This window comes from Porites lutea, chromosome 4 (assembly GCF_958299795.1).
Source record: "Porites lutea chromosome 4, jaPorLute2.1, whole genome shotgun sequence".
Lineage (NCBI taxonomy): Eukaryota > Metazoa > Cnidaria > Anthozoa > Scleractinia > Poritidae > Porites > Porites lutea.
In genome coordinates, this window is record NC_133204.1 from 7,643,006 (window position 1) to 7,666,741 (window position 23,736).

The 23,736-nt window shown below is 39.6% G+C and overlaps 2 protein-coding genes across 2 annotated transcripts; one reads left to right on the top strand and one right to left on the bottom strand.

The window, feature by feature from the left end:
• Nucleotides 1-410: 410 nt before the first annotated feature.
• On the bottom strand, nucleotides 411-7,394 carry LOC140935578 (uncharacterized). Its single transcript, XM_073385139.1, has 6 exons — nucleotides 6,172-7,394; nucleotides 4,109-4,361; nucleotides 2,847-3,069; nucleotides 2,546-2,762; nucleotides 1,238-1,411; nucleotides 411-781 (listed from the first exon to the last, which is right to left on the bottom strand). Exons 1-6 carry the CDS (start codon nucleotides 7,141-7,143, stop codon nucleotides 497-499), a joined length of 2,124 nt encoding a protein of 707 aa, XP_073241240.1. The 5' UTR covers nucleotides 7,144-7,394; the 3' UTR covers nucleotides 411-496.
• A 1,387-nt stretch (nucleotides 7,395-8,781) lies between these two features.
• Nucleotides 8,782-22,698, top strand: LOC140935579 (heat shock 70 kDa protein 12A-like). The gene is made up of 4 exons (XM_073385140.1): nucleotides 8,782-10,399; nucleotides 11,346-11,567; nucleotides 19,639-19,813; nucleotides 20,752-22,698. Exons 1-4 carry the CDS (start codon nucleotides 9,317-9,319, stop codon nucleotides 21,858-21,860), a joined length of 2,589 nt encoding a protein of 862 aa, XP_073241241.1. The 5' UTR covers nucleotides 8,782-9,316; the 3' UTR covers nucleotides 21,861-22,698.
• Nucleotides 22,699-23,736: the final 1,038 nt, after the last annotated feature.

Consider the following 23,736-nt stretch of genomic DNA (forward strand, 5'->3'; position numbering starts at 1 on the left):
AAAATCAGGCCACAGGGATCTGAACTTGACCGTTTTCCCCATTCTTCTCGCGGCTCTGCCTTCAACACAAAAGCGCTTTTGCAAAAAACACGCACATGCGCAATAATGAAAAAGGATTTGTAGCGGCGAATGGCGGCACACCTTGACATCCATCAACAACTTAAACGTTTAATCATACACGAAGCGTCTCTGAATGATTCACAAGTACCCCACTAAATGACGATCACAAGTATCGATTAGAATTACGTCGAAAGAAATCGATTAACGCGAGGAAAAACCTTGACAAAATGGGTTAACAAAACACTTGAGATTATTTAATGGTGGCATCGTGCACGCCAATCACGAGGCTCCCGTGTGCATATTAACAAAGGGAAATCCGCTGGCACCAAAAGACCAGCAGTTTTAGGTAATGATCGTTCACGAATATTGCAATTAAATAATTTATTGTTGAACTGGTCTTTATTCTATTAAATCAGTCCCAGTGGAATAATTTAATTCATGTCACTACAGTTCCCCTATAAAGCACAACACCGGCTTTCGAGTCGATCAAAGCTGGCCACAAGTGATACTTTATTCCAAGAGACGTCATGTCAGACGTCATGAACCGTCCATGAAGTTTCTCTGAGAACTCTGTGGCTTCGTATTCAATGATCATTGGTGGAACTTGGACTGCCAGCATCCATGACAAGCGAACGCATTCATCCATGTATTCTGTTAACTTCACACAGTTTTGTAATTCTGGAAAATCGTACAAGGTGCTCCATAGTTGTTTGCTTACATCCTTTAAATCCAAAAAGAAAAGAAATGTTAAAAATCTCCTTATGAAGTTATTCGCCGCCTTTTTACGCATGTACGAAATGATGGGGTCAAAGCAATGTCACGTGGTCTGTCGGAAAGAAAACAGCTGACTGAACGCGGCGCGTGTTCCACTGGCGAAACTGTATTCCGTCCACATAAAATATAACTTTTCTAAGTCAAACAAAATGTATAGATTGAGTTTATATCTTCAAGATTTCCGTCATTATTGCTTGGGGTTGTCTCCGTTGACATTGTTTTAAATACCACAAAACAATCTATACCTTAAAATCGAGCTTGAATGATCAATTGCTTTCTTAAGGATGCATTCACTGCTATTTGGAAAGGATTAATTATTTGCGTTCACCCTCAACAAATTAACCAAAATAATCATCCACTTTTTCGACATTCATTAAAATATTCACTTAAGTTCTCAACACACCTGTTTGATACTGTCAATTTTCAATCGTGCGCCCGTTATCCTTAGATAGTCGGCAATGCGGTCTTGCATTTCCTGCGCGTGCGCTGCTATCTTGTCGTCATCCGGGATATCTAGGATTTTCTTGAGCTTAGTTTGCTTTTCTGTCAGTGAGTGTTGTACCGTTCGGTATGCCACCTACCGGAATGGACACAAACACTTTTAACGTCATTGGTTCGAGTTAAAGGCGTTGTTTTTAAAGAAACTCCACAGAGTATGATGGTATACATGCTCTTACCCATGGAGATTGAGGAATAGTTCTGCGCATGAGGAGGGCCACGGCGACCGCTACGGCGGCCGAAAGGAAAAAGCCCATACATGACGCAGTGCGCTTGCATGAAAATGGCTTTTAGTCGGAGCGCCAAGTCCAACAACGTGAAGACCTGTCTTGTGGCGTAGTCGCTGCTACGTGATTATGAAAGCTGACTTTTCTCCTGTTTTCTTTTTTTACGATCACCTGTTTTAAAACCTATCATAGATTGTTTTTCACTTTATCAAGAAAGTATTTGACGCTTCTAGTTTTCCAGGAATTACGTCTCCCCTGCGTTTTCTCATTTTAAAATTTCTTAACCTCAACCGAGGTCAAATTTTGTGTACAAGTCGTAAGGAAAATCCAGGTTTTGAGGCTTGCACGAATCCAGCATACAGCAACAAACACTCCTCGTCACTGTTAATCCTTGATTGTAAGAGAGAAAAATAACATCTCTTGCTTCTCTGAAGGAGGTCATTACGACTTATTAACAGTAAAAGCAAGTGAGCGAGAAACGCCCCACTCACTGTTTCGACTCCTCTTGCTTTAAGTTGAAATTTGGTGGGCTATAGCCTGCGTAGCAAGCCTTTTTGTGTGGTTACGGAGCAAAGAAAGACCGGGGGACGACGAGGAACGCTATTTTAGGTTTTGGCCCTGCGAAACATGGAACGAGCTCCAAAACCACATGGAAACGCTTGCTGCTCCTTGCTGCTAAGCTGCTAGGCGGGCTACGGTGACGTATTCTCCCCAGGACTCCGCATCCACGACCGCAGCAGTAGAGGTCACGTGGTCACCGTAGCGACTCTTTTTTTAAGTCTCAAATATCTCTTGGCCGACCAATAATAATTTGCCCTACCAATCGCTTGTCCTCACAAAAAGTTGCTTTTTCCCTGAAAAAATTTCCTTGAGCAAGCAGACTCTCCAGGGGTTCTCATTGGCCTTTTTACTCATTTTAAGTCGATTATAACAACTTTTTTGAACGAATCACAACTGCAAATGCAAATGAAGATTATGATACTTACCACCAAAACCGAGAACAATATTTTGTTTTTGATGTCTCCACTGTCGTCCACTTTATCTAGAGATTCCAGCTCATCAAGCTCGTCCATAGCATCTAGCCTCGTCTGGGTGTAGAGGTTGTCATAGCGTTCTACCAGAGCGGACGGCCTACACTCGCCTGACGACAGATCCTCAAATTTCCCGCCTTTTTTCAACTGTCTCTGCGCCTGGTCCTGTAACCTTAAATAGAATAAACAAAGATATTCTTACTGACTTTCCTCCATGACTGTAATATCCAATTAATTTACATGCTTCTTTTTTTACCTGTCAGTCAGATTTTTCTCTCTTTTTCTTAGGAGCTGAACAATTTCCTGTGCTTCTTCAAGCTCCTTTTGTTTATTCTGGAGTTGTTTTTGAAGGTCGGCATTTATATCTTTTTGCTGTTGGTTTGTTTCTTTCCCATTAACGTTTGGACTCGACTGTTTACGTTGTGTTGGCTTTACCCTTTCCGCCAGTTCAGTCTCACTTGAGCTAAGCGCGGAAAACTCTGTAAAGAAATTGAACAAAATCGACAATATTGAATTTTTTATATATTTCTCAAAAATGTCAAGTGTTTTGGACATGTGTAGTGTTTTGACCGATCGAGTTGTCGTTTATTTATTTATTTTTTAAACTTTGAATTTTGTCGAAGAGCCGTTTAAACCGTAAGGCCAAAGGGACGAGATTGTTAAAGTACAGTAAAAAATGATTTTGTGCAAGACGCCGAAATGGTTCTTTAGTAGAAAGAAGAGTGGTTCTTATGTATCGTTGAGGGTTATAAGTTTATCCATGTCAATTGGCTGTTGTTTCCCTCTTTAGATGTAGTTTACTATCGATATAAATGTCATCAAAAAATCATCATCATCATCATTATTATCATTACTATTCTTCTTATTATTATTATTGACACTGAAAACAAACTTACTGTGATCCGTATTTACAGTTTGACCAAAGTTCAGCCTGGAAGTACCGTACTTCTTGAGTCGTAGTTTTTTATTTGCTGGTTGTTACTGTATCTAAAGGGCTGCTAACCTGCGAGCAAACTCTCCGGGGCGCTCAGGCGGTGGACCGGAAAATGAAGGAGAGCTTGCAACTACGTCTCTCTTTGGAATTTGAATTTCGCCTCCAATTCCCCTGTGGCTCCCTGTCGACTGAGCTGTCAGATTTCCGCCAATCAGCGTGAAGCGGAAACGAGCGCGAATGTAAACAAACATTGAAAAACACGTGAAAGCACGCGCCAAGGTGAAGACGTCATAACTAATGCCATATCCGCTAATCAGCATTTCGCATCGACTTTGTCGATGCAGATATTCAAATCCCAGAATCGTAGTTGCAAGCTCTCCTTCCTTTTCCCGCCCCGCCGCCAGAGCGCCCCGAAGAGCTTGCTCGCGGTTTAAAGGCCTTCCCTACTCCTTTAGCCTCACTACTGTGCGCGGCTAACTCGTTACGGGTGACTTGTCGGATACTTCAATGAAATACCTGATCACTATGAAAGCCTGGTAAACAAGCCAAGCAACCTTAATTGAGCCACTAAGGCAACACCTTACCTGTTTCATCATCCAGTTGCGTAACAGTATCGAACACATCTGATCCATCTTCGCTGACGTCACCAGACTCCGAATCACTAGCCATGGTGCGAGTGATAGTGGGTACCTTCAGTGTAGCCACATCCTTTAGCGACTCCTCTAAGAGTTGTAATACCAGGCGGTAACCGTGATGAAACCTCTCGAGTAGCGGTAACACTTGTTCGTCAAGTGACACGTTAAATTCTTTCCTTAGTGCACTCAAAAGCTGAAGGACCTGAAACATAACGAATTCTACATTGAGGTTGACAAAAGCAAGCACTGCATGGTAGTCTGCGAAACAAAAAATCGGTTTAGCGTAGCGTAATAGTAAAGTAAGAGCCTCACGCGTGCAAAGCGCGTTAGCCTCACAGAGTCACAGGCGAGAGAAAAAAACAAGTATTTTTAGCGTCTCTCCCCAGTCTCGTTATCCGTTTTCAGCCTCGCTCTAGACCTCTTGTTTGACTGTTCGCGTATACTTGAATACGCAAAAATACGGACTGTTTTGCGATCTAACTGCATAACATATGACCTCCCTGATAACATGATTCGGCTCATGACTTGATTGAACTGTCTCAATTTATAACTGCTACAACGAGACCACAAATCAGTTGTCCCATATATAGTTAACAATGTGTCCTGAGGGTTATTCAACAATAGAAGTTAAATGCCTTCTCTGCTTAACAAAGTAAACAGGTAATTCCTAACACATACTCTAGTACAAGGATTGTATGGTTATAAGTCGAAGGGGATAAATGACTAGAGAAGGGAAGTTTCCTCCCCTACTAACCCGGGTCACATGCTTACAACAGGTTATCAACTGCATAGCTTACGTAGCAGGCGTCGAAAGGGATTGTGGGGGGGGGGGGGAAAGGGGGGATAAGGGAGAGAGGATTTTCCCTTTTCCCTATCGCGCTTTTCTCCCCTCCCCTCCCGCCCTTTATGTGCGCTTGCCTCGCAGGCTATCAACTGCAGTGAATGCTTTTAGAAATGTCACTCCCTTTGCTATCTAGACTGCGAGCAGTCTCTCTTTTGCTCAAAAATCTGTGGGGGAGTGGAATATCTGAGAACCGCGAGCAGCGTGTTGTGCGGGCGCCTGTACGAGCGTCCTGACGCCAGCACAACAATGGCGCTGCTTGCGGCTTTGCTGCTCGAATACTCAAATCAGGGGCACCCAACGAGAGTATAGTTCAAAACCACATAAACATAGCATTGTTGAACGTACTTTAGTATTTAAACGGTAGATAAAGGCTTATTTTTATCCCCTAAAAATTTTTCATCTGTTCGGATTTCCTAGCTGAAAGTATAGTGATCCGAAAATTATAGGGATCAAAATTTACCTTTTCGAAAATTTCAGGTAGAAAAAAGGCTCCCGAAAATTCTAGGTGACCTTTTTAGGGTAAAAATCCGTTTAAAATGGGCAATTATACGTTTTTTTTGAAGTTCGAAAACCCTAGGAGAGGCAGGCAAGCAAGAAATTTGTCAGAAAATGATCCGAAAATTCTAGACCACAAATCGTCTTCCGAACAGATAATTTTCCGAAAATTGTCGTTGGGTGCCCCTGTCAAATATCCCACTCCCTCACAGATTTTCGAACAAGAGCAGTCTGGAACAAAAAAGAGACTGCTCGCAGTCTTTTTGCTATCCGACACCAAACAAATCGACGGTTCTATATCAAAATATTCCTTTTTAATTATGTTTATTTACGTGTGACTGGAACTGCAAGGAAGCTAGTCCTTGAACACATCATCATATTGTTCGAAAGGATGCAAACAAAGGTTACGCTTAAGTTACCCAAAGTTTGTAAACACATTTGTTTGGTTGTTCAATGAGAGCAGCGTTTGTATGAAACAGTATTTGTATTCATGGTTATATGAGCACGAGCGGACCAACCTTAATTACTCATGCAAAAAAATAGTCAACGTACGAAAACTTAACTAATTAGAATATTCCATCTTATAGCACTTAACTGTACTTACTACATGTTCTGTTGTTGTTGTTGTTGTTGTTGTTGTGTTTAATTTTTATTGTAAAGAATACGCTCTTACCTCTTTATCGTGGTTAATTCGCATTCCTAATCTGTCGATTAACCCATTTATCAGTAGTTTGTCCCTTGAACTATCCTTTACTGCTGACAGTAGAGATTGATTAAAAGACAGTCTGTCCTCGATGGTTTTCCTCGACAGTTTTCTCATGTACTGAATCGTCTTTTCATCGACATCTACCTTGCTTTGTGCAGAAGAACATAAATCTAGCTCACCATGATTATCTGGCATGCTTAATAAGATTTCGGCCAATCTTTGGAGGGAGGATTTGTAATGGTTTATCGCCCGCTCTAATTCAGACTTCAAAGCCTCGGGCATTCCCATGTAACGAGTTGCCGATGATCGTGTTATTGTCTCGAGCAAAGAATGCTCGGAAAATCCTTTCAAAGCTTTCGAAAGCTGCTCCACTCTCTGAACAATTCTTTCATGAAGGGAATTATCGATCTGCGCGCAAACTTTGAAGATCGTTTTAATATGCTCTCGTGAACGTGCGCTCGCGAACGTCTGATTGTTATACTTGAGAACATCCACGAAATACCGAACGAGCCGGTGGACAAAATCATCGCTGGAAAATCCGTGATCTGGAAGTTTCCCCTGACGATCGTAAAAAATCTTTGAATAAAGCGCTGCCAACGAAGCTAAGCTGCTTGGAATATCAGCGTAAAGGCTCTCGATGGACAAGTTATCCAAAATGAGCACCAGAACATCTCCAGGAATTTGATTAAGTATTCTTGTAAGTTCTTGGTATTCCTTTCTCTCGATGCGCAAGTTTACCTTGCCAATAACTTTCAGAACCAGAATCTTGCCGTCCTCTGAAGACTCTTGTTCCGGTTTTGAAGCTTTGGTATCAAAGCTTCGCCTTCCTCGATTCGTTTTTGTCGGTGGTTGTAGATTGTCATTTTCAGGGAAAGAATTCGATCGATTTTGCCTAGAGTTGGCTCTTGTTGGAGGCAAACTCGACCGACCCTTTGACATTCTGTACCTTTCAAATGCACTCAAATGTTAATTAATTAACTAAGAATTCCTTCAGCCAAACCTCACTACGAAGTCCTGATGATTTCATTGGAAGCTGGATCTCATTATTAAACGTTATTTTGTTCTCGCAGAACAATCATGATCGATGGATAATCTCTCTTAATGCTCTTTACACATTATGGATAAAAAGAGGGCGTTTTCTAAAGGAAGAGGAAAATTAGTCGATCCATTCACTAATATTCTTGATGTGAAGTTGCTATTGCCGAAATGTAAATTACTTCAGCTAGTTCCATAACATTACTCTGCCGCCATGGTGATCACCTCGGTTCTTGTTGACACAGTTAAGCCTTGCATTACAATGTGTACGGCTCATTTTGAGAAGACCCCTCCACTAATTCTTGCAACTTTTGGAAAAGTTCGGAAAATCCATCAACAGTGGTAGATAGAGCGCCTCGGTTGAAATTAGTAAACTTGCCGAGTTTGAGAGTGGTATGTCAGAAAGACAACAATAAAGTCGCCGAATTTTTCAGACGTTCGATTAATGGTGATCGCAAATACAACTGTAGATATCAACATCTCTCTCTTCCTCTCTCTCTCTCTCAAACTTGTCACTTTCACAGTTTTTAAGGCGCTTTTGCCAGCTGTGTTAATAAATTTTTGCAAACTTGTCCATGTCAAAAAGGAAGTAACAATCGCACTGTAGGGTTTTATTTTATCGGCAGATGAGGCATTATTAATCCACTGTTTATCGCTTCTTTAGTGTGTCCTGATGAGTCTCTGATCATGAGCCAATATTTTATTCCAATAAAGTCTACACTGTTCTTCAAGCAAGAAAAACCTCAGGTCTTTTAATTTCAAACCTCGCCTTCAAAATATTATAAATTAAAGTTAAATTATGATGTTGCAGGGACGATGTTTTTTTTTTTTTTTTTTTAATCAGTATTTAATTGTGTGTGTGAGTGTGCGATGTTTCGTTTTCTTTTCTTTTTTTGTATTTTTCCCATGTGTTCATAAGGGTCAGAGTGTAAAAAATTGTAACACATAACAAAATTAAAATTTATTAAAATAAAAAAAAGAGAGACGATGGCTGAAAGTTCTTTGTGTTTTCCTATTTGTTCTAAGTTCACAACTTTTCTTCAAAATTTATGTAAAGTATTTGGGCTTACTTTGGTAATAGAACTGAAATTTTGGATTCTGACTCTGCTGGCGTTTATGTCCTTATTTTACCTTTATTTGTTATTCTACCTGCTGCGAACGAGGCTAAAAACAAACAGTTCGTCAGATCTTGAAGAGATATTCTCGACATTCTTGAAAGGCGCACTTCAGTTCATGACGCAACAAAACTGACGACAATTTCAATCAAGGAAATATCTTTTTGAAAAAATCACATGACGCTGAGATCCATGACGTACTTCTTATTTGATTCCGTTTGTTTCTCTTCCGTTCGTTTTTCTTTCGGCCAAATCTTATTCTTTCATATTCTCTTGATATTTGGGTTCCATTTTTTCTAATGTACATTAGATGGTACATATTCTGAAGTCGGCAATTTATTATTCATGCGTGAAGTAATTACAAGTAATTAGGACTTGGCCAGACCCGCCATTGAAATTGTTTAAATTTGTTTATAGCTTTAAACGTGTTTAAACAAAAGCGTATCACTTATCAAATTAGCATAATAAAGTACTTTTGTGGTTGATACGGATGGGGCAAAAAGCACCATCGATTTTACCATGAATTCGGCGCACAGTTATCCTTGAGAGGCTATGTAAGGTTCGGTATCTAAACAGGACCTTGCTTTCTTTTAAAGGAATTTATTACAACAGGCGGCTGGTACAAAGAACTTTTGCTCGAGGGTCCTAACAATGTAAGTGCTTGAGATTTAGTGTTTGTACCAATGATCTCTTTTTGTTATGAAAACTAAGGAATATCCTATCCGTTGGCTTTTGTGGTATAACAAGTCCATGTGAGTTTATTCAAATCAGTGCTTCCTTTCAGAATTCTTTATTTTGAATGAGTGATATTGTACATTCAAAATAACTTCCCTTGTCAATATTCTTAATCGAAGGAATTCGAGTTAATAACATCATTGATGTATCCGTTCTCGTAGTTTCATTTACAGGAAATTTTTAACCTCTTGGTCAACAGCGAACTACAAAGCTCACACCAGGCGACCATGGAAAGTGAAGAACAAATTAACACCGCGGGAAACCTTGACAGCGAACTGACGAAACTCAACGAATTCAGATTCGAAGGGAATAACAACCAAATAACACCGTCACTAAGTGAGTTTGAGTTGCGAAAAATCAAAGATGAACTGGGAATGCTCGATAACGGAGGAGAATTTGATCATTTGAGTCAACCGCTACCATCCATTTGCGTCGATGGTAACACGGAGCAAGGAACTCCGTTCGATTTTCCTTTAACGGAGGAGGAGCGCGCTTTGTTGGAACAATGCACCATCGGCTCGCCACGACGATTTTCCGATTCGCCCAGCGTGTGCTCCACATCACTGGAACAACTAGCTGACAGCTTAATAAAGGACTTTGAGGACATGGACTCCGAAGAAGAAATGTGTTTTGCACCAAAGGGAGCGGAGAGCGTTGAAGAAGGAAATGCATCTGTTGACCATGGGTACTATCAAGGACCATTTGGCATGAAAACTTCGCCGGTACAGAAGGAAAATTTAGAATTCGGTCAAGTAAAGGAAAGCCAAGACTTCGAAGTTTCAAAACCGAGTGAAGATAACAAAGGAAATATAAATGAACCAAATCAAGGTAGTCCTAAATCAAGTGAAAACTCAATTTCTCATCAAATCAATCGAAACATGGACACGTGCTCGAGTTCTGCTTCAACATCTTCGCAAAACGGACATTTCTCCGAGGGAACGTCCCGATCTCCTTCGATAGACTCTGATTCGCTTCCGGCCTCGATCGATTCCGGACTTCCAGTCAAAGACGTTCACGTCCCGCAGCACAACTACTTTGTTGTGGTGGCAATAGACTTTGGGACAACTTTTAGTGGCTATGCTTTTGCGTTTACACGGGAACCCGAAAGCGTTCACATGATGCGGAGATGGGAAGGAGGAGACCCGGGAGTAACAAATCAAAAAACACCGACAACTTTGCTATTAAAACCCGATGGTAGTTTCCACTCTTTTGGATTCGGCGCGCGGGATTTTTATCACGATCTTGAGCCGGACGATGCAAAGAAATGGATGTATTTTGAGAAATTTAAGATGTCTTTGCATTCAAACAAGGTAATGCTTTTATTATTTGCTTACTCTCTTTGCAAAACTGCCATTTACAAAATACCTGAAATAGCTGTTTATTTTGGTATTGATTTAGGTTTTTCTGTTTGCAGTATAAACACATTAACGGTCTTTGATCTTTTACCCGGTTCGGCCTGCCATTGGACACTTTAGTTGCAAATAATCAGCAAACTATGTCATTTCGAATTGTTAGGTATCTTGGCAATATCCTATTTCTTGAAAAAAGAAAGCATTTGTTTCGAATTTGTTAATGGATACAAAAACTTCTTACTTTTTAAAAACAAACCATCGTAAAAGTTATGAGCTGAAAATTCCTATGCACTACTGTTGAGGAAGACTGAAAGGTCAAAAATGTATTCTTAACTGCATGAACGCGAGCTTTTAGTTTTGCATGTTGATAATGAACACTGAGATATTGCAATAAGTTATTTAATGTTTGTAATTCGAGGAACGCAATGAAATGAAATATTAATGAGAAGTGGCGGGGCATAGACAGCACTTCAAAAGTCAAGACCTTGATTTAGAGATGGTGTTTACTTCCCACTTATCAAGCTGACAGCTATCTACAAGCTGTCTTTCTTTGTTTAATTCTTTATTTAAAAGGGACTATCAGTTACATAGACAACCATCATAGCTGAGGCAGTCGAAGAAAGAAACGACAATAACTATCTCTAAGACGACCTTTGTGGGTTTCTTATATTCTGCCGGCTCCGCTTGTGACGAGGATATAATATCCCATTGAAATGGTCTGCATTATCTAGTGTAACTATCTAAAAGATGCAGTGATGCCTAGATTTTTTAAAAACAAATTCTCTTCATTAGAACCAGCAAGAAATTATACTTGTTTACATAAAGGTTATGAAAGAAGAAGAAAACAACTAGGGGACCTAATAATAAACTGTAATATACTTTTTCAACCTTTTCTTTGTCAAAGGATCTTCACAGAGATGTAGAAATAAAGGCCGCTAACGGCAAGTCAGTTAAGGCAGTGAAAGTTTTCGCGCATGCTCTGAAGTTTTTCAAGGATCACGTGTTAGAAGAGCTGTCTGACCAATCAGCAACCAGGATTCTAGAAGAAGACATTCAATGGGTTCTAACTGTTCCGGCCATCTGGAGGGCTCCCGCGAAACAATTCATGAGAACAGCGGCTTACGAGGTGAGTTAGGCTGTGTTCATTCTATGCCGGATAGCTCTTGCGCCTTAAAAAAACCATACCTTTCAGGTATCGCTTACGGCTGTACATAGCAGATCCTTACGAATAACATGAAAAAGTGTCCCACTGGACCTCGAAACCGTACGCTCATCTTTCTGTGAGCGTAAACAAGTCTGTTGTCCCCCAGGATGTTCAAAACCATACTGGCCACCCCCTGACTGTTAAACTGATTTATCATTAATAATGCATTTAAAGTGAATAGTGACTAGTTCAGTAAATAATAAATACTTCAGAGCACTTTCAGATATCACTACACTCTGTTTCCAAATAAGTAAAAAAAGCACTTTCGTTGATGACTATAGAAACACAAAGCGAATCAGTAGTTTGGTTAAAGACAAATTGGGGGGCGATGATGACACATTTAAGTCGCCTAACCCTGAGCGCCATTCTATGTCTAGCTGCGTAGTTGAAAGAAATCGTTCTTAGTTTTCGGTTTACTTTATATTTCCTGTACGATATTTTAACATAGGTTGATTACTTGCGGCCCAAAGTGTGAGCATCCTTGCAGTGTTGTGGAAAAGAATATAAAGCGATCGATTCCGTCGGCCGAAGTCGTAAGCCGTGGACATCATGCTACAAAATCGAGAAACGCAACTTTAAACGCGGGTGACCTATACTCTTAATGGTTCGGGGCAAAACGTTAAAAAGTTAGTCCGCCGTTGCATGTACACGTGGTTAGTTCGAGCGCGAAATATGTTTTCGGTCCAATTCGTCGGCCATCAAAGTTGTCACCACACTCTTCATATGAAGTATTTCGACGTTGTGCGAGCCTGTCTCCATTCCAGTTCAAACATCAGTGGGTGCACCGAAAAACTGCGTAGGCTACAGTACAGGTTATTTCTCCAAGCAAAGCTGTTTGATAAAACGTTTTGCAACATCTTAAACTTGTGCAAGAAAAAACGTCTCTTGTAATCGTTTCATCTGCTAGTTAAAGTCTCCCTTGATTGCGGCTGCCGAGTTTTTAACGTTAATATATGGGAAGCTGTTATCTGAGAACATTTTCTTGAGAAGATAGATTTCTCCAGCAATCACCACAGCAATTGAGCCTATTGCAAGACACTCAAACACCACCATGGTGTATCTATCTGTTCCGTTAAAGACACAGCGCAGTTACTGTCATTTGAATCTTTTACGTGCAATGAGTAAAATTTGGACGTTTTCCAATACAAGGTTGACCAAAATGAAACCTCAAAGTTGCAAATTAAAACCGCATTTTTACATCTATTTATTTACTTTTTTCTCTAGTTTCTCATTTCATCATTAACATAACTGTCGAAAAAAACTGGCAAGAATACGATAGGAAAAACTCTAAAACTAACTGAAACTGATTCGCATTTTGTGGCTTCTTGTTCGTCAGAGACCTTCTCAAAATTGGCCCTACATTTAATGAGGTTTGACAAATTTATAATCGGGTGAAAACATGCACAACACAGCAAATAGAAAACTTGTTTAAAATTAGTACTTTTATCATTTAAGCAAGGGAAAAATTCTTTCGATTTATTTGACAGCTTCACACACAAAAGAACGCTTAACTGTTAAAAATGCAGAACTCGCTCAGAAGAGCTTTTGTACTAACAAAGGACGGTGTCAAATGATTGGAATAAAATGCATATTTTGCAATGATAACAGTTTACTTTGACAGTTCTTTATTTACGTTCTACAACCAAAAGTCCACCTAACGTGTCCGTATACCTCGATTGTCCCTATCTAAAGTTATTAAGAGCTGAGCTCTCCCACCTCGAATATAAAAGGTGTGATTGTATTATTCGTCACTAAACCTGAGAATGTTTTGCGCGATGATCGTTCCAATCAATGTGGGCTTGTGCCCCGTGATCTGGACGCAGTCCTCTTTCGCTCCTAGGAGCCTCATTTTAGTTTATGATCAGAACTAAAATCATTTAGTCAACATATTGCATTTCTATGAAGATTACACGTATGTTATGCAGAATAAACATTTTGACGAGCACTCCTTCGAAGTGATTGATGAAAAGCTCCTCTTCTACCAGAAGGTCGTATTTAAAAAACCGTCACTACAGTTTGATCCAGTTTGTCTGTGACATCTAGCTCCATCCGCGAGTGACAAGATGTCTGCTTCGCGTCGATGCGTTTCACTTTGTCGAGCTTATCAATGCTAAAGCCTGTCCTCGAGAAAAAAACAACTGACCAGGCGGCAAGTACGGCAGTTCCTCTCCGTTGCAAATTTTCTTCAAGAGGTAACCTTCAACTACTACGACGACCGCAATTGTAGCTGCGACAAAAATTTCCACGAACACCATGTTGTCTTCTTTAGTGACTGCTCCTAGATTTAACAAAATGAAAAAAAAAACGAGCTGACTGATTCAGTCTTCACTCGACTGGAAAACTTGTTTACCTGAAACTCATGTATTTTTCTATTTTGTGGTTGGAATTAAGCCACTTTTTTGGCCACCTGCTCGGTATCATAATTAACGTACGGATATGAAAGAGTGCTCCTCCACCCCCCAAGAAAAACACATCAGTTCACGAATGTAAACATGTCTCAGTGACGTGTTTGTGAACATATTTTATTGCCAGCTTTCAATTTGGGGTTTTACGTACGAGTATTAGTTTTTTTAATTAAGGAAATTCCTTCAGGTCTGTGTTACCACTTTCAACTGGAGAGAGTCTCTTCTTTATTTGCTGGTAAAGAAATAAATATTTTTGTTTTGCGATTTGCCCAGAAAACAAATATTTACACAGGAGCCATGGACAAGCAATTGTTAGCTAAAAAAATGAAAACCTCAAAGGCAACATTAATGAGTGTAATGGTTACAGCTTTTGAATGATGTCTTGAGGGGTGAAAACTTTGTAATGGTGATTTTCAAGAACCACAGTCAAAAGCGATAATCCATTTTTATCCTCAAATAGTTAAAGAGTCGAAATATGTGTAATGAGTTTTCCCGCATGCGCAGTGAAAAGGGAACTTAATAATTTATTAACGAATTGATGTGATTGCTATTTTAATTTTAAGCAGTAATTACTTTTTACGCTATCCTCAATTTTCAACAAAAATAAAACTCAATTATTGATTTCTACCCAAAAAATACTTTCTCAAATTTGCCTTTGGTTGAATGACTGGTATGAGCAAAATTTTTTAATGGAGGTACAAAATAACATTTACTCGAAAACATTCACTTCTTTTACTTTTTCTTTATTGTATGTTATTTTCCCTGCGTTTCACCAGTAACACCATTAAAATTAGCCTCTACAGGAATAATCGAAAACAGCGCCGGAAAACTCAAGCCATAATTATATACGTAACGAAATATGAAAACGACGTGATCGAAAATGCTACGCTGTCAACATTTATTATTCTAGCTGAGGCATTTTATCAATAGATGTTGTCTATCCCCTTTTGTGCACATACATTCGCCTTATGTCTTATTAGATGTCTTCCTAATAGATACTGGCAAATACATAGATATAAGCATTAAAACAGCGAGTGTTCACTTAACGCAAACTTTCACTTTAATTATTTTTAATTTTGCCTTGGAAACTGTTTACTTTACTCATATTTGTAGTGTTCCACATTATAATGTCAGTGTTATAAACAGTGTCTCACTTATGTCAACTAATATCCTTAGGCTTTATTTGACGTTTTATACACCATTCAACTTGCAATAATTGCTCAAGGTTCTTGACAGCACAACAGGATGACTTGAAATGTCCTAAAATTCCACACAAGCGGATAGCGAAGCTTAGGTATAACTTCTATTTAAACTTGTTTCCCTCTAAAAAATACGCCCCGTGCAGGTTAAATACTTCATCAAATAAAGGATAAATTGTGTAGGTAACATCAATCAAGCCATCCATCTCTGCTTCGGTTCCGTTTACAAGAGATATGACCCATCGCCAGCCAAATGGTATTTTGAGTTTAAATGAACGCGGTAAGCTTTCCCCTCACAAAGTTTCTTGAGCATATAGACATCAAGAAGCGTCAGGGCTGTAAACGTCCCTAGCACCACTATCTCCACCACGACCATGTTGAAGATAATCTTTTTCCTTGTAAGCTTCCTCGGCTCATTTATCGTAGATATGCGTCTACGAACCTAATTTGTTCAGTGTTGATATAAAGGAAGGTAAGGAAACGCTTATGTTTAATCAACTCGCTAATGGCCAATGACGTACTTGTAAAAAAATACTTGATATCTGGCAGAGTACCTAACAGGTGGAACTGGAAATAAAGAAACGCTCCTCTCTGAGATTAAAAGGATGATTTACAAGATGCATGAAGTAATACATGCAAAGAAGAAAAAAACAGACGAATGAATGTCATCCGCTCAGATCATCTTATTAGGAAAATAATATGACAAATTTGGTTTTAAATCTCATGAAATGAAAATTTAAAGGTGCTAGTTTATCTAATTAGCCGCTAAAGACTTCCAAAATAAGTCTCAAAATTGAATTTAGTAAACATCCTAAGTTATGATATACGTTCATTGTTGTTCTTTCACGAATCCTAAAACAGATGTTCAAAACTAAGAAAAAACTTTTGACAATCACCATTTTAAGGCAGGCTTTGTGGCATTTTGCATTCTACTCCTTGAACTGAGCGAATTGGAGAGTGTTCGTCACACGTTCAAGTAACTTCATAGCTATAGATTCCTACAAAATTCTCTATATCTTTGATAGACAAAGTGTCACGTTACATATCCTTCTTACCGAAGACGTCATTCTATCTTTCCCTTATTAGAGCTTTTTAACTAGTCTTTCGTTGTAAATGACCCTAGCATCTCACAGAGGTGATTTTAGACCTAATTTTCTCACATCCTCAATTGAAATGCAACTTATAACTTCTTTAAACCGTTAACGATAATGTATATAATGTAACTGAAGTTCTCAGTAGCTATTAGCGCTGAAATCTCCACATCAAGAAATGTCGCGCGTGAAGAGTTCATCTAGCAAAGGCAAAGTAAGGGACTGTCAAGGGCGGAAACTGGGCAGGCTGTTCGCCATCTTCGTCTTGCTCTCTCCGTTGTCCAAAGCATTGTTTTAACAAATAGATATCCAGTATACTCAAGCCAGCCACGATTACTCCGAGAAATACAGCTGTAACCACCATAATTATTATTAAACTCCAAGCTTTTGCTTTTTCAGTTCTGCATGTGAACAATTTAAACTGAGCTGAATGCACAACATCACGTTCCAGTAAATATGATGAAATTGCTATTCTTTGACTAGATGGTTGGAAGGCTTCCAAGAAATATTACCACCTGCAATAAAAATGAAATGCAAAATAGTTATGTTTATGGCGATCTTCAAATTTTGTGCTCAATCCTTGACTTTTGTTACAGATAAGATATATGATTCCAGTAAATGATGAAATAAAGAGCTTTTCTCAAACATTCCCATCTGGAACTCAGAAAATTTTTTCTGAGTTCTTCTCTTCACACATATATTTATTACACTGTAGTTAGGCTGAAAAAAAAAACACTGAAATCTGAAATTAGATTAAATGTGGACAACTCCAGATTATTAGAGCAAAACCTTTTTTGCTCTCAATAATCTCCAATCTAGATTTTTTATACGAAAATATAGCGGTTAGAATTAATTACGCGATTAGAATGGCCAATTCTTGGAATTATATTCAGGACACTGGAGCTTTATCTCTTAGAGAGAAAAAAAAGATTGTCCAACTTCGTTGTTACAGGGTTGCGTTTTTCCTTTTTACCACTTCTTTTCAACAGTTTCGTTTTATTTAATTATTTCATCTTGTTTTGCTCGTTTGGCGGCTTTGAAGATTAAGTGTTCTGAAATATTGTATCTCCTGCTTTCGCGAGTCTATGCCGTACGTATGGATTTCTTTTGTTTTCTCAGTATGTCACCTGTAAAAATTGATATGTAGTTCAGTACGCATGCGAGCAAATCGCATTTGCCAGAAGGCCTTATGTGGGTGATTAAGTAGTTTTTGTTTTTCAAAGATCAATTTTTGCCTTGTTCGCAACTTTCCCTACAGTTTTCCCACAGGCTAAAAAGTATTCATCCGTTCTCGTTACGTTAGTTGGCACTAACTAACTTTATTATCACTGAAAATAAAACCCCCTTATTTGTTGTATCCAAAATATTCTTATGTATATGTCATTGATAAAGTAAAAACAGGGAAAGATTTTCCGTATTCTGGCTAATAACTCGCCCCATGTAAGGAATTCCTGATTCCTGAATGCGAGAAATATTAAATTTGCTTGTATGGAATCCGGAATATCGAATCCAATAAAATTTTTCTTATTGTATCCAGAATCCTGGGTTCTAGAATCCGGAATTCCACCAACGATCGGAATCCAGAATAAAAGTTCCACTGAAATCCAATAGCTGGAATCTGGAATCCATGGCGTGAAATCCAGAATCCAAGACTGTCTTGGATTCTCTTACATGGCGTGAAATATTACTCATGAAATAAGTTAGTTCATTACCAATTAAGAAATGGTAAACGTGCAGCTGCAACCATGGAGTTATGGATGCACGCGAGAGCTTGCTAAGCACGAAAGAAGCCACGAGGCGATAGCCGAGTGCAACTCTTGCGGGGGTTCTTGAGTGCTTAGCAATCCTCTTATATGCATCCATAACTCCATGGTTGCACAGCTGCAACGTTAACAGAACAAACTATCTGCTTAAGATGCAAGCTATCTGCTTTCCTGCAAGCAAGCTGTCTATCGAACATACCTCTTTAGAGTTACGAATTTCCCCTCAGTCAATTCCACGATCCATTGCATTGAAGCGAATATATTCTTAATTTCTATACTGTTTCGTGCAAAAAGTTAAATTCTGCTTTATCGCAGTTTATCACTTGACGTAATTTCTCATCCGATACTTGTGCCTTTGTCGAAGGCCGCAACACAAACTTCCCACGTAGTAAAGATGAAATATTGTTACTCCAGCTACCACAAGTACAGTCACCAGAATGGCAACAGAGAACATCTTTGCCTACCAGGAACCTTGATTAAACGTTCGTGAAGCGTGGGCGTATTTTCCATTTAGATTTTCGTTTCAGAACTCGTTCTGTATCTCGGGAAATCCTTGCAGATTTCATTCAATTTCACTATTTTCTTTCTAAAAAACTCTTAAAGGTGCGACAATTCCGATTCCTTCGGTTAAATGAAACGGGTAGTTTGTTTTAGAGGTGTGCTGGTCACTTAATTAGCGGAATTATAAGAAACACGTTTGCAAAAATTCAACCTTCGAATGCTAATTTATATCATTAGAACTCCTACAAACTAGGGCAGGTATGTTTAATGTGCCATTTTGAAACTCGTTTATTATTTAGCACGAGAAGTTGATTTACATAGTGCTTATTACCTGCCTTAGTGAAACAACATACAGGTTTATTTAGAAACCGTCCTCATACAATAATAATCATGTGCCTTTAAGACCCTCTGGTGCATTTTCTGGTACTTGTATTGAGAGAGTGCCACATAATGTACGTTGCCAATTTTGCTAAGTTTGATTTTACGCATGCACACACAACATTACACATGCAGTTACCCGAAGTCCCTTTTTGAGAGGGTCTTTGATATGAACTAATTTTCATGCAAATAAAACTTAATTGCCAAGTTTAGTATTACTGAAACACAGAGACCTATGTTCTCGACTTTTTGATCGCTCTTTTGGTTATTATCTTACTTTCTGCTCTTTGCTTTTATTAGTTCAACTTCTTCTTAGGGGTTTTTTGACATTGTTGTAAAGACGGTTTCTTCCATCATAGTAGGAAGACCGATTCGTTTTCTTTAAATTTCGCAGTGTGTAGATTTACTTGTAACCGGAGTGAAACCTAAAGTTTCCATTTATAAGAACCAAACATCTGTTGTCGTTTTTTTTTTCTTTTTCTTGTTTGGAACGTAGCGGAACGAAATAAATCGAGAAACTTCATGAGAAGACAACGTAATGCAGAAGCGTTCCTTGAACAACGGAAAATATTAAGCCTCTTGCTTGATGCACCTTGCTAAGCGTAATTCTAAAGACAACTTCCTAAACGAAACTGTGTCCTTTTTCATTATTACAGGCTGGCCTAACCACACAAGATTCTCCTGACCGTCTCCTCATTGCCCTAGAACCGGAAGCAGCCTCGATCTATTGTCGGAAGTTACGTTTGCGGGACTGTGCATGGGCAGAGGAGACAAAACGGCGTTCTACTGTATCTTCACAAATGGATGCATTGGTCGGAGATGAATTTCAAGGTACTTTTTTAAACAAAGAACAAATGACCACCCACTCACTCAGTGAGGAGCGCTTGAAATAACGTTATTAAGAGGATAAAACCTGACCTTTTTTTCTTTTTCCCTTTCCCCTTTTTTATTTTCCACTTTATCCTTTTTGTTCGGTCCCTACTTTGTTTCGCTTACCTCCATCAGACACCATCTTTCAACCTATAACGGGTCAACAGAAAATAATTTACTCTCTCTTGAAAACATCAACCCGGAACCTCTTTCCCAAGGTTTTTACCCTTAGAAAGTGAGAGTCCCATGGCAGACCCGTTCTTTTTCTGGCACCGCGGAGATCATAAACTTTTCCATTTGCGAGATAAGCTTATGCCGTTATTCACTTCTTTGTAGAGCGTCGTTTTTGACCGAGAAGTTGTTATAAAAAAGTATATATTTTGTGGTAAAAAGAAACAACAATAAGACTGAAAACTTCAATGTATTTAAGTTTTATTTTTGTAGGTACGTTGCACGTCAAATTTCTCTAAAAAGTGTCAGCAGTAAGGAACGCGGACACTCGCGGTGAACATGCCGGCAGTATGGCGAGCACGTTAAGCGTGTACACAGCCATATTCCCTGGAAAATGGAAGCCCTGGATAGCTGTTTCTCTGAGCTATAACTTGCCGATGAGTCTTAACAAGGAAGAAACAGCTAGCTGCCAGTGGTTGCTACTTCCCTGGTAATATGGCTGTGCACGTTTATAAGGTACCAGTTATAGAGCGGGAACCACGTGGTTGGTGTTCGAGTGCGTCCCTTGCTGCCTTTCAGATTCCATTTTCTTATTTATTTGACGTTTCACTGGGGTAAACAGTCGTGATAAAGAAACAAAAAGGTGAACTGTTACAAAAAAGTTTGATCGTCTAGGCACGGTAATGGTTTGTACGTGTACTTTGCTCACGCATTCTATTTTCCTCCAGGGAACACGCGTTATTTGGTTGTCGATTGTGGCGGCGGCACTGTGGACCTTACGGTGCATCAATTAGACGTACAGACGGGCACCTTGCAAGAGCTCCACAGGGGCACTGGAGGGGCTTGTGGAGCCACTGGCGTCGATGAAAAGTTTGAACTTCTCCTAAAGAAAATTTTTGGCAAAGACTTTATTGAACAGTTCAAAAATAAGCGGCCTGCAGGATGGGTCGATCTTATGATAGCTTTTGAGGCAAAGAAGAGAACTGCAAGCCCAAACAAGACAAACCCACTAAATATCTCAATACCTTACTCCTTCATTGACTATCACAAGAAACATAAAAGCTCCAGTATTGACTCGGTTGTGAAGAAGTTTGGAAATCCAAACGTGAAATGGTCTTCGCAGGGAATGTTGCGAATTGCTCCGGAGACCATGAAAGAACTTTTTGATCCTGTTCTGACTGAAATTGTTCAGCATATCAACAACCTTATTAGCAAAGAGAATGTCCAACGACTAAATTTTCTTTTCCTCGTTGGAGGATTTGCTGAGTCCCCGTTGCTTCAAACAACCATTCGCGAAGCCTTTGACTCGAAAATGAGGGTAATTATTCCGCAAGAAGTCGGGCTGACAATTTTACGAGGTGCTGTGCTCTTCGGGCTCGATCCTACAGTCGTGCAAGTTCGTCGAGCGGTAATGACCTACGGAGTGGGAGTTCTCAATCGATTCGTCGACGGAAAACACCCGAGAAACAAGCTCGTGAAAAAATCGGGAGTGGAATGGTGCACTGATGTTTTTGATAAATTTGTGACTTCTGACCAGCCAATAAAGCTTGGTGAGATTGTTACCAGAAGATACGCGCCTGCTAGATCAGGGAAAACTTCAACAACCATCACGATTTATTCCACCCAACGTGAGAATGTTACTTTCGTTACGGACCAAGGAGTGAAGAAATGCGGTCAGCTATTATTGGAAATGCCTGAAGTAGACGATTACGATTTCAGCAAACCAAGAGAATTGAAGGCGTGTATGATTTTTGGTGGCACCGAGATTAAGGTTACAGCAGTGGACATTTTGTCCGGTAAAGAAGCAAAAGCAAGCATTAATTTCCTGTCCGTATAAAACTCTAAAAGAACCTTGAACTTCGTTTTCTCCGCTTTGTTATTTATTATGTTTTTTTAAAAAAGACCATCATGGTCACTAGATTGCTCAGGCCCGATTTCCAGCCCTGGGGGAGGGTGGGGGTACTACGGGGATGCTCCGCCCGAAAGGGGTACCTTTTCCACGGCCTCAGCATTTCATTAGTTGAAGTATGTAAAGGGGTAGCCTAAAAGGGCTAATAGTATACAACTACCCCCTATCGAAGGGGAGGTGAATAATGGTGTGGATATACCGAGACGCGAAGCTTCGAGGTATACACCTCGCGCTGTTCACCGACCCTGAGGGGGATAGTTGTTCTATTATTTACCAAACGAGTTGCATAAAGAATAAAAAAAGTAACTTTTTGTAAATTAAAAACGTCACTTACTAGAAACTTTGTTTACAATTTAGAAACATTTCAGGGTTTTTCAAGTGCATTTTACAATTTTGTTGCAAATTCAGCATGAAAATAATTTTCTACCTACCAGTGAACTCTTACAAGCCAAAGTTCGTCGCTTTTTTGGTATTTGTTCGTACGACTGTTTCATTTATCGCACAAATTGCGTCTTCCGAAAATGTCTCGAAACGAGACGCCATCTTGGCCCGGGCGCAAAACAGTGAATGGCCAAGGACATTCCGAGTTACGGGAGCCAATCAAAACGCGCGAAAATTGCTATTCACTGATTTGGTATTGGGGAGCTAATAACATACAGTAAAGCATCGTTATATTAGGAATTAAGAATAAACGGAATTTACTCTAGCAATCGTTTGTTTAGTTATTCTTTGCACTGTAGCTTCTGCGCGCGAACCCATGCAAGGTTCCTGATAGCTGCATACCATGAATTAACAATTATTGGACGAGGTTGAGCAAAATATCGTGGTTTGTCTGTGGCAAGCGGAAGAATTATTTGCCGAAGCCGAAGGCTGAGGTAAATAATTGATCTGCGAGACATTGACAAATCACGATATTTTGCGATAATCGAGTTCAATAATTGGTTTATCATTCGATCACCTAGTTTGTCTTTTTAATGAATATCCTCGGGAAGCGAAGCGATCTTCCATTTTCATAGTCTGCTACACAGCCGTTTTTAGTGTCGTCACGCAACGCTCCTCCCCACGAGGATATTCATTAAAAAAACAAACTAGGTGATCGAATGATAAACCAATTATTGAACTCGATTATCGCAAAATATCGTGATTTGTCAATGTCTCGCAGATCAATTATTTGCCGAAGCCGATCTGCTCGCCACAGACAAATCACGATATTAGACTACCATTTTCATAGTCTGCTACACAGCCGTTTTTAGTGTCGTCACGCAACGCTCCTCCCCACAAACGGCTGCTGAAAACCGAACCACATTCCTTTCCCTTTGTGTTTGTGGGGAGGAGCGTTGCGTGACGACACTAAAAACGGCTGTGTAGCAGACTACCATTTTCACGCAAGAGTGATCGCAAGAAGGAGAAAAGCACGGTTTCCTTTGCGCATGTGCAGAATATTATTTGCAGCCAAACACAGTTGGATGGCATTGCGCATGAACAGACCATTATATTTAGGCAATTATTTGCAGGTCACGTGATGGGCTCTCGGCCAATGAAAAGAAAGAAAAATTTGCTTCGAATGGTAATCAGCAATTATATTCAACTGAAAATACAGTTGAACCTCTCTTCAATGGCCACCTTGGAGACAGAAGAAAGTGGCCATTGTGGAGATGTGACCGCTAGTGGAAGTTTGACTGTCCTGGCATGGCAGTGGCTCACAAATCCTAATAGAAAGGATGTGTAATTACAGTTGAACCTCCATGCGCGACCACCTCCCAAAAACGACCACTTATCCAAAACACCAAGTTTCCAAGTCAAA

Coding starts and splice junctions, on each gene's coding strand:
- LOC140935578 (XM_073385139.1), bottom strand. CDS start 7,143: ATGTCAAAGGGTCGGTCGAGTTTGCCTCCAACAAGAGCCAACTCTAGG. Junction 3,070..4,108: donor GCAACTGGATGATGAAACAG/GTAAGGTGTTGC, acceptor ATTTCTTTACAG/AGTTTTCCGCGCTTAGCTCA. Junction 2,763..2,846: donor GAGAAAAATCTGACTGACAG/GTAAAAAAAGAA, acceptor ATTCTATTTAAG/GTTACAGGACCAGGCGCAGA.
- LOC140935579 (XM_073385140.1), top strand. CDS start 9,317: ATGGAAAGTGAAGAACAAATTAACACCGCGGGAAACCTTGACAGCGAA. Junction 10,400..11,345: donor TGTCTTTGCATTCAAACAAG/GTAATGCTTTTA, acceptor TCTTTGTCAAAG/GATCTTCACAGAGATGTAGA. Junction 11,568..19,638: donor TGAGAACAGCGGCTTACGAG/GTGAGTTAGGCT, acceptor TCATTATTACAG/GCTGGCCTAACCACACAAGA.